This window comes from Lampris incognitus, chromosome 9, assembly GCF_029633865.1.
Source record: "Lampris incognitus isolate fLamInc1 chromosome 9, fLamInc1.hap2, whole genome shotgun sequence".
NCBI lineage: Eukaryota > Metazoa > Chordata > Actinopteri > Lampriformes > Lampridae > Lampris > Lampris incognitus.
Window position 1 is genome coordinate 59,422,261 of NC_079219.1, and position 10,908 is coordinate 59,433,168.

Below are 10,908 nucleotides of genomic sequence, written 5' to 3' on the forward strand. Positions count from 1 at the left end.
GCTTATTTTGACTGTCAGACTGAAGTGCGGTGTGTCTCATTTCCTCCTAGATTATATTTGGAGACCTCACTAAGTTCATGTGGCTGAGTTTCATAGTGCTCATTGGCTTTTCCACCTGTGAGTATATTGTGGCCATCACATACTAACAACTATTAACACTGATGTAACCAAGACAGTATGAAATACTGTCATCTAAAGCCCCTCTTCCACTGCATGGTACCGGATCAACTCGACTCTACTCGCTTTACTTTTTGGGATTTCGTTTTCCACTGCAGATAGTATCCCCTCATGGCGAAGCCCCGTTGGTCATCTGTGGGTGTGTTGACTAGTTTTTTTTTTAAAGATTTTATTACTATTCAAATAAATATAAATGTATTTAGTGTGAATGCTGGGCATTCACGCTATTGCTTTGCAGTTCTTCATTTATTTATTTTTCTTCCGCCCATTTTTTGACACTTTGTAGCTCCTTCATACTTTTAGCTGCTGAAACCATTAGACTATCAAAATGTTCAACTCATTAAGGACATTATTTCTCCCCTTTCAGATTTTTCATACCTTTTGAACTTTTTGAAATATTCAACTTTTTTCAGCCATTTTTTGAATGGGAGTCAATGGGGGACTTTTGCAACATTTCCACCTCTTTTACTCCTTCATACTTTTTGCCACTGAAACCATTCAGGTATCAAAATGTTCATCTCTTTAAGCCCATTAAGGCTCACATTTCGGGTTTTTTGAAATCTTTTATACTTTTCGACATATTAAGCTTTTTCAAAACAATGGAAGTCTATGGGGAAAGGTTGAAACCCTCATCACCTTTGAACTGTGCCTCCTCCTTCATTTTTTGAGCTAGAAACCCCATTTGAAGCTTAAACAGTTCAGGACATTCAGCTCTTTCAGAATCCTATTCAGATTTTACAAATATTTTATAGTTTTTGAACAATTCAACTCACATTTTAGCAATTCTGCCATACACTTTGCCTGTTAGAATGTTCGGTCCTATTGTGACGTCACATATCAATTTGAAACTCAACTGCCAGCCTAATTAGTGTGAATGCTGGGCATTCACACTATTGCTTTGCAGTTCACCACTTTCACTTTTTCATACTTTAAACTACAGAAACCATTCAACAATCAAACTATTTATGTATTTGGCACATTATGGCAAATTTTTCAGTTTTTTATACCTTTAAAACTTTTAAAATATTCAGCCATTTCACATTTCAGTTTCCAGGTATTTCAGGTAGGCTAGTGACTTTCTGACTTTTCCTATTTATCCATTTTCAGCAATGCTTTCGCGATTTCTTTCAGCAGCTCAGCATTCACACGCTTTCTCTGTGGAAAAGCATTTTTCTAGTTATATTTACTTTGTTAAAAGAAACACTCAACGGTAGGGAACGTGCTCAACAAATAAGGAGCAAAGTAATCCACAGCTGATGATTGCTTATGGCATGAAACAGGCTTGTACTGTCTCGTAAATAATTTACTTGACTCACTGGATCATATTTATATTTTATTTATTTATTTAAAGTGGTATTTTCATGTCACCTTTTAGTATCGGCTCAGCTCACTTGGAACCTTGACAGAGGTGGTACCAAAAAAAGTACCAGGTACTATCCCTAACCTTTGCCCAGTGGAAAACCAAAAAAAGCAAGTAGGGTTGAATTGAGTCGAGCCGGTACCATGCAGTGGCAAAGGGGGGCAAAACACAAACCCAATAGAGATGCCTTAGTATCAGCCTCCCCCCTCCGTTGAAATCGGCTCTTTCTCTGTTTCCCCTCCAGCCCTTTGGATGGTGTATATGACCCAGGACCCAGAGTCCATGCCATCTTACCGCTCCTTTCCCATCACCCTCTTCTCTCAGTTTGAGCTCAGTGTGGGGCTCATAGACCTGCCTGTAGACCACACCATCGCTACTCCCTCGATCGTCCACGTGCTACACTGCACGTTCTCCGTGGTCTCCTACATCCTGCTGCTCAACTTACTCATAGCCATGATGAGCGACACGCACTGGAGGGTGGCCCAGGAGAGAGACGAGCTCTGGAGGACTCAGGTAAAACATGCTAAAATGCAAACTGATGTGAAGGTACATGTGTAGACACATGTAGGCATCATGTTAATGTGCAATTCAAATTTCATGGTTTTATTCAGGGGTGTCACAGTGGCTTGGTGTTTAGCGCTGGCACCCCACAGCAAGCGGGTCCTGATGGGATCACTTCCAACCCATCAGTGTGGACTTTGCATGTTCTTCCCATGTTCCTGTGGGTTTTGTCTGGGTTCTCCAGTTTCCTCCTACAGTCCAAAAAAATGAATAGTGACAAATTATGTTGCTGAATTAGTCTCTAAATTTAACTTAAGTTTCCTTTATTAATCCATTCATTCCATCCATCCATTATCCAAACTGCTTATCCTGCTCTCAGGGTCGCAGGGATGCTGGAGCCTATCCCAGCAGTCACTGGGCGGCAGGCGGGGAGACACCCTGGACAGGCCACCAGGCCATCCCCATGGGGAAATTCAGTTACTGCAAATTAACCCATCCTAGCTGTGATCTGTGTAGCTAGGAGCAGTGGGCTACCACCTTGATGCTGCACCTGGGTACCAACTCCAGTTCTTCTCTCATTGCCTTGCTCAGGGGCACAGACAGGAGTATAAACCCCAACATGCATGTTTCATTTGATGGTGGGGGAAACCGGAGCACCCGGAGAAAACCCACCGCAGACATGGGGAGAACATGCAAACTCCTCACAGAGGACGACCTGGAATGACCCCCAAGGTCAGACAACCCCGGGGTTTGAACCCAGGACCTACTTGCTGTGAGGCGACAGCGCTAACCACTGCGTCATTGTGCCACTATAATTTGATTTGCTTAAACAGATGTGGGGGAAATGCTCTTTAACTGGTGATGATTTCTTTTTTTCTTTTGGTGACATTTAATTATTGGCTCGAAACGTATTCTTCATTTGTATGGAGACGCGACTAGTGTGGTGTGTGATGATGTCGGGACCTACTTGCTGTGAGGCGACAGCACTAACCACTGGGCCACCGTGCCACCCAAATTGCCCATAGTTGTGAATGATGTGTGAGTGTGCACACTGTGATGGACTGGTGACCTGTACGGGGTTTCTCCCTTCCTTCTGCCCAATGCTTGCTGGGATGGACTCCAGCCCCCATGACCATCAGTAAGCCTAAGTGGGTATAGATAATAGATGATTTTATTTATATTTTTCTCCACAGGTGGTGGCCACAACCTTGATGCTGGAAAGGAGGCTGCCTCGCTGCCTGTGGCCACGGCTGGGGGTGTGTGGGCTCAACTATGGCCTGAAGGAGCGCTGGTACCTAAGGTAAGACAGTCCTGCAGCTCCAGAGACAGACGGTAAACTTAAAATTCAGGGCACGAACCGACTGTTGTGGCTGATTTACTCTGATACCTTTCGCAGAGTTGAGGACAGAAATGACCCAATGGTTCAAAAAATGCGACGCTACATCCAGGCCTTCTCCAAAGATGATAACAGTGGTAAAGAGAAGGAGGAGTTTGAGAAGACAGACCCGTCCAAAGGGGCAATACAAGGATCCCCCACACTCAGGCCCAAACACAGGGGTGGGTTCAGCTCCAATAGGAAGTCTGTGACAGGCTGGCAGATGATTCGCCACAGCACTTTAGGTTTGGACATCGAGCAGGAGGAGGCTGAGGAGGACCAGAATATCAGATATGTCTGAAGTGGCCCTCCCCTCCTCCGACCGGTCTGCTCCATCTTCCCATAGGCTGATGATAACAACCTCATTCTGGGTAAATGTTCTCTGGTAATGTGCACTACTGAATCACAAACAAGAAATTGACATCGCTTTAATTGTGACCTCCTTATAGTCAATGGTGTAATGATTAATGCAGTATTATGCTACAGAATAGTGTATTATTTTTATAACAACATAAATACATAGCTTTAATGCATGGAAATATAGAAGTAAGTGATAATTAATGATTAGCTTTAACTTTATAACCTGTAATCGGTGCAAAAACCTTTTGTATACGAATAAAAGCAATATTAAAAGTACAAATTAACGGACCGTTCATTCCCCAAAAGATACATAGTAAATTATGGTGTACAAAATGATTGAAAATAAATGAGAAAATAAAAGAGTCCAGTGAAACCCCAAAAGACAGAGCAGCAACAGTAAATCACAATGAAGACTGAATAAGATCATTTCTTTTCTTCTTTTTCCCCCTTTTTCTCACCAATTGTATCCGGCCAATTACCCCACTCTTCTGAGCCGTCCTGGTCTCTGCTCCACCCCCTCTGCTGATCCGGGGAGGGCTGCAGACTACCACATGCCTCCTCCCATACATGTGGAGTCACCAGCCGCTTCTTTTCACCTGACAGTGAGGAGTTTCACCAGGGGGACGTAGCGCATGGGAGGATCACGCTATTCCCCCCAGTTCCCCCTCCCCCCTGAACAGGTGCCCAACCGACCAGAGGAGGCGCTAGTGCAGTGACCAGGACACACCCACATCTGGCTTCCCACCCGGAGACACGGCCAATTGTGTCTGTAGGGACGCCTGACCAAGTCGGAGGTAACACGGGGATTCGATCCTGCGATCCAAATGTTGATGGACAACAGAATAGACCGCTATACCAACTGGACGCTCAAAAGATTTTAATTTCTACCTTTATTACAAAACCCAAATTCTCTGCCCTTTGACATGACAATCTTTAAAACGATCAATAAAAATTATGTAATGATCTCAGCTGTAGTAATGTGTTCACCGCTGCTGTGAATTAGGAAACAGGCTGGGTTCAGTATTTTATGCTATGGAAGAGGTCGTGTTTGTCAGTGGGGGGTGCTTTCATGGCTGCTTCTGGCAGATGAAGTAGCTCAAGTGTGAGCAGGGGCGTTTGCTCCAGTTCTTCTTTGGTGGGCTTTCCACATGCAGTGCCCCACAGTCCCCATCCAAGCCGTCTTCTGCCCAGTAACTGCCGACAACAGAAAAGAGAGCGCGTCATCAAGTGTCTCATCGCCATTGCACATGACGAGAGTGATGTTGTAGGTTATTATTTCCAGCGAAGAACAAGGAGACCTCTGTTGTTCTCACCTGTCTCCCAGTGTAGTGTTGTTGACCCAGGACCAGCTACCGCCACTTTTTCTCAACCCGATCCAGTACATCGTCAACCCTTTCCCAGTCAGGAAGGTCTAGACAAGAGAATATTGTTCCTTTTTTTGTTGTTGTTTTGGATTTTTCCCTTTTACTCCCCAATTGTACTTGGCCAATTACCCCACTCTTCCGAGCTGTCCCGGTCGCTGCTCCACCCCCTCTGCCGATCCGGGGAGGGCTGCGGACTACCACATGCCTCCTCCCAAACATGTGGAGTCACCAGCCACTTCTTTTCACCTGACGGTGAGGAGTTTCACCAGGGGGACGTAGCGCGTGGGAGGATCACACTATTCCCCCCCAGTTCCCCCTCCCCCCCTGAACAGGCACCCTGACCGACCAGAGGAGGTGCTAGTGCAGTGACCAGGACACATACCCACCCGCAGACACGGCCAGTTGTGTCTGCAGGGACGCCCGTCTAAGCCGGAGGTAACACGGGGATTCGAACCAGTGATCCCTGTGTTGGTAGGTAATGGAATAGACCGCTATGCTACCCGGATGCCCAATATTGTTCCTTTTTACGTAGAAATATAACATGAGCACAGTTTTATCACAAAAAGATTCTGGTGACGACATGCTAATACATAACCTGACCAATAACCTTCACTGACGGTCACATGATTGCACTGCCAATGAATGGTGGATATGCGCCGCACCTGAACTTGCTGGTTAGTGATGTCAGCCAGGTCTGCCCCATTAGTCTTACAGAAGCTCCTGCTGTCCTCCCAGCTCTTTTTGTATTTGGACAGATAATAGCAAGACGTGCTGAAGGTCAGCCAACCCTTCGCACACTTCTGGCAGGTGGGCGCTGGAAGAAAACAGGGACACGGTATCGAAAACACAGACAAAAAAAGATAAACGCTATCAAATCCTTGGTGAAGGTTATAAGTAGAAGGCAAACGTCTGGGTGAAAATGTGGCCTTGCAGGAGGTGTGAGGAGCAAGGTGGTTTGAATGGGCATCATGAACTGAATTTTGACATAAGTGTCCGCGCTAGGAGAGTTCAGTCATCACGTCATCCTTTCATATGGGAGGATTTTTCACAAAAAACATTAAATACCACAGCACGTACAGAGAATTTCATAACTACAACTGGTAGCACTTTACAATAGTCGGGAATCAGGAACACTTTGTCGTTTCACGAGATATCGTTTCCCCCAGCCAACAGCAGTGCACACAAAGACAAAAACACATCCAGAAACTACAAGCACACACATAGCCGAACTACAAGAAAATCACCGTCCAAGGGAACGAACGCCAGCCAAGATGACCGTTGGAACTGCCGGTCTGCGTGGGCTAGCAGTTAGCTTAGCCTGCCCCGCTTCCGTGTCCTGTCTGACCGCCCTCGGTGTTTTGCTCTGGGCAGAGTTGTGGTCCCCGGGCCCACCGGAGGCAGAAGACCAGGCTCTCCCAGCCGATCCGACGCCAGCTCTCCCAGTCAGACACCCTCGACACACCTCCCCTACACTCCACATAACGACACTAAAAACGTAGTTAACGCTAGGCGAGGCCGCTGCCAGACCGCCCTCGGTGTTATCTGAACTGCCGGTCTGCATGGGCTAGCAGTTAACCTAGCCTGTCCGCTTCCTGTCAGACCGCCCTTGGTGTTTCCTCTGTGGGCGCAGCTCCGGGCAGGGCCGTGGTCCCTGGGCCCACAGGATGCAGCAGACCAAGCTCTCCCAGTTGATTAGTCATTATTTATTAAGGGTTCATAAGTGGTTATTGATTATTTCAATGTTACAAACTCATTTATTAGTGCACTATAAATAAGCAATACGCTTTTGTAACCCATTAGTAAACTAACATTTTGGGCGGCAGTAAGTTAATACGTTGCAGAATTTGCCAAGAAAGGTGGATGCTGCATGGCTACAAAGAGACTCAAACCAACTTCGTCGATCTTGACTCACGTGTAAACAGGAAGTACCCGGCAGTCGAGAACAGTAATTATCAGTGCAGTGAGGAAAAAACAAGTTTCTGTATCTGACTGAAAAGATGTTACGTGTGCTCTGGGTGTATGCTCACTTTGGGGCAGAGCCGGAAACTGGGCCTTGCAGCTCTCAAAGCTGCATCGCTGAGCCTTTTCTTCCACCCTCCTTTCTTGACTGCACGCTTCAGGCTGGGCTGAAACTAGAAATCACAGCGGGCGAGTTGTAAGAGGACAGCGCACATAACACTTCAAAAAAATAGAAGAGCAGCAAAGCGATCAGAGGGAAAAAACATCCAAACATCAACCAGGCGTCGTCCCATCGCAGTGCTATTTGTGTCTTGCAAAAACAATAGTTGAAAAAAAACAAACCGCTCCGCACTGTTTAAAGACACAGTTACAATACAGTGTGCTTCCATCCATCATCCACACCGCTTATCCTGCTCAGGGTGGCGGGGATGCTGGAGCCTATCCCAGCAGTCATCGGGCGGCAGGCGGGGAGACACCCTGGACAGGCCGCCAGTCAATCATAGGACCGACACAGTCACAGCTAGGGACAATTTAATACGGCCGAGTGACCTGACCTGCATGTCTTTGGACTGTGGGGGGAGACCGGAGCCCCCGCAGGGGGGCCCACGCAGACACGGGGAGAACATGCAAACTCCACACAGAGGACGACCCGGGACGACCCCCAAGGTTGGACTACCCCGGGGCTCGAACCCAGGACCTTCTTGCTGTGAGGCGACCGCGCCAACCACTGCGCCGCCGTGCTTTTCATGAGCAGAAGAGGCGTGGGGGGGAAATACAAAGCAAGTGCATGCCTTGGGCCGCAGAAAGGGAAGAAAAAACAGGGATCATCAATATAACCAGCAGCTCCATGGGAACCGTCTTATGATACGCCACGGCTGATGGCAGTGAGGAGGGTATAAAGTCACCCAAAAAGATAAGAATCAGCCGGGAGCATTGCCGGTAATTCCCACAACATCTTTGAGACGGTCCTCTAAGGTGCTATGATTAACTGTGAGGAAGACGCCGGGACCCACATTTAGTTCACAAGCCACGAGGACAAACATGTGGTGGTTTACAATAAGCTTCACGAGGCAAATCTCAGCGTTTGGCTGCGCTGCCACTGAGCCACGTCCTCGCCCAGGAGTACTCACGTTTCACACCCAGGATGATGACAACCAGCAGAAGGACCAGGCAAATCAGGCCGAGGGCAGCACACGCCGCGTGGTACACATGCGCGCTCCTCGGGTAGCGTTCATCTGGCGAGGAAGAAGACGAGATTAGACCCGGTGGGGTCGTGATATTCTGATAACCACGACACAGAACGGTTCAGGGCACGTCCGAGGCAAGCGGCCTACCTTTCTGATCCTTCAGCTCAACAGATAGCTTGGACTCGGGTGACAGTTTGGCCCGCGCCTCGTCCGGGCTCTTCTTATCCAGACCATAACCGCGGCAGAATTGAATGTACATCGCGTCTCAGAGGCTGTCTAGGATTGCAAGATAGGGCTTGTTTACCCCCCTGTCTTCCTCCCTCTCTGGAAATGGCTCACCACCGACTGTGCCACAACACTTTTTGGACGCCTTCCTCTCGGTCTCCATGGTAACATGGTCTTTGAACTATTCATGACGCACAACCCTTGGCTTGCCCCCACAGCCCCTGAATCGCTCTGTGTCTGGAAGTTTGCGGGCCATTTTTTTTTTTCAGGATGGATGCGCATGTGTGCGTGCGTGTGTGTGAGGAGGCCTTTGTGTGCAGCTTGGTGTGTGTGTGTGTGTGTGTGTGTGTGTGTGTGCAGACCTACAGCGTCCTTGGAAGGGCAGTCCCCTCCGCTGCAGAGCAACAGCTTGTTCTGTGGTTTCGAGGTCGGTGCAGGATAACGCTTGACAGCTGTTGAGCGTGCACATAATAGTCGGCCGCAGCTCATTGTTTAACCAGAGAGGGGCGCGCCACACATCGGCGTGTTAAATTGTCGACTAAGACACTGTGTGAAAATCTGGTTCCCATTTTCCCTTTTCGAATAATTAATGAATGCAAGTCATCAGCTGTTAGGAAGTTATTATTAGTGTACTTTTTAATTTAGGGAAGAGTGTTGAGAAATCAGATCATTCGCTGGCGTGACAACACGTGACACAATATCCCCTGAATGTGTTTTTATTTCCCTTTCCTTACAACGCTTTGTTTTAATTCGTCGTTCATCCGTGCTGCTGTGTGTATTTGTTCTTGCCGTTTGTGTGTTATTGTTTTACTGCTTCAGTGTAACGCACTTTGGGCTGCATGTTAGGTGCCTTACCAATAAAGTTCATTATTATTATTTTCACGATTATTATTACTTGTTCATCCTGAAATCAACCCAAGTCAAGGTGAACAGGTAGAATGTGAATCTCACATACATATAATCTTACATTACAGGAAGGAGGAAGTGATAATTTGTAGATGAGGAAATCCAATTGCAGACTTGGAGAGTAATGAATCATGAGACAGCGCTGCAGAAATGCACAGCAAACAGTCTGACACTTAGCTGTATATGAGCCTACGCCCACTAAAATGGTCTTGTTGTACCCCATTTTTGTCCAGGACGAGGCTTGCTGGGGAAAGGGTCCTGGTAGATGTCTTCAGATGGATTTTTCAGCTTAGAGTAAATGTATCGTGCTCCCTCTAAAGCCAGACACAGACAGACGGAGTGAGCTTTCATGTGCCGAGTCAGCTTTGCAGGTGAAAATAACAATAACAACAATAATAATCATAACAATAATACCCATCAAATACACTTCTGCCTCATTCTAACCCGAGGCCCAAGGAATGGACCCGGTTATTATGTTGCATTATGGCATGAAGTTAAAGGAAATTTGTACAATAATAATAATAACAACAACAATAATAATAATAACAATAATAATCATCATAACAATAACAATAGTACGGTCAATCAAGTGACAACTGCCCTATAGTGCCTCAGGTGCATAGTTTGGACCCGGCTCTACAGGATATAAAACAAGAAACATGAAAGAAATGATAATAATAATAATAATCATTACATTTATACAGCGCTTTTCCAGACACCCAAAGTGCTTCATATCCAACATTTACTTATATGAAAGTAAAACTGTTACGTAAAAGATTGGCCAATGCACAATTATTTCAGAAGCTCTGACACCAGTGTTAGTTTTCAGTGTACCTTCAGCAGGTCCAGTCATGGTCGCCTGTGCACCTGCCTCCTCATACTGGTTTTCTTTGTCTTGGGGGACCTCTTGCATCTCTTGCATCTCCATTTTCGTCTCCATTTTCCCAGCCTCTCTAACTTTCTATTTCCCCAGAGAAGAACAACAAAGTCTGTTAAGCCAATTAACAATATTACATAACTCTACTTATTTCTGCTCGTATAAACCGTGCTAGTTTATTATTAAAGTTACTTTTTTTTTTTTTGCTGTTTTTCACCCAATCAAGAAATGCTGCCAAGTGCCACTCGTGTTATTCCAAAACTTGACGTCTCCACACTCTATCACAACACTTCCCCATGAAGACTTCTTTTCTTCCTTGTTCGTCCACTCCCCCGTCCTTTTATAACAGCGCTTTCATCATATTGGCAATGCCAAACCAATGAATAGCCAGTGAATAGTAAACTGGATGGTGCAAGCTTTCTGAACAGCTAGATGAGGGAAAAAAACCAAAACCAAAATCAAAAAAATCCTGCAGTACACACTAATACTGTTTTACCAACACAGTCAATGGGTATATTTCCATTTGTCTACATTGCACACAAAGGATCAAAAATGAATTTAGCTGTGATTTTTTTTTTATCATCTACAATCACCACAAAAAGGGCCAAACAGGAATG

At 46.1% G+C, this 10,908-nt stretch overlaps 2 protein-coding genes across 2 annotated transcripts in view; one reads left to right on the plus strand and one right to left on the minus strand.

Moving 5' to 3' along the window:
* The window catches only part of trpv6 (transient receptor potential cation channel, subfamily V, member 6), an 11,744-nt gene extending 8,017 nt beyond the window's left edge, over positions 1-3,727 (plus strand). Inside the window, exons 14-17 of the mRNA XM_056285591.1 lie at positions 51-117; positions 1,782-2,050; positions 3,232-3,338; positions 3,435-3,727. Coding sequence (XP_056141566.1) covers positions 51-117; positions 1,782-2,050; positions 3,232-3,338; positions 3,435-3,714 — 723 coding nt within the window. The 3' untranslated portion in view covers positions 3,715-3,727. The remainder of the gene's footprint in view (positions 1-50; positions 118-1,781; positions 2,051-3,231; positions 3,339-3,434) is intronic.
* A 100-nt stretch (positions 3,728-3,827) lies between these two features.
* On the minus strand, positions 3,828-8,637 carry si:dkey-26c10.5 (uncharacterized protein LOC563797 homolog). Its single transcript, XM_056285592.1, has 6 exons — positions 8,431-8,637; positions 8,227-8,331; positions 7,165-7,269; positions 5,800-5,951; positions 5,087-5,184; positions 3,828-4,967 (listed from the first exon to the last, which is right to left on the minus strand). The coding sequence occupies exons 1-6, from the start codon at positions 8,540-8,542 to the stop codon at positions 4,841-4,843; spliced, it is 699 nt and encodes a 232-aa protein (XP_056141567.1). The 5' UTR covers positions 8,543-8,637; the 3' UTR covers positions 3,828-4,840.
* Between the last annotated feature and the right edge of the window lie 2,271 nt (positions 8,638-10,908).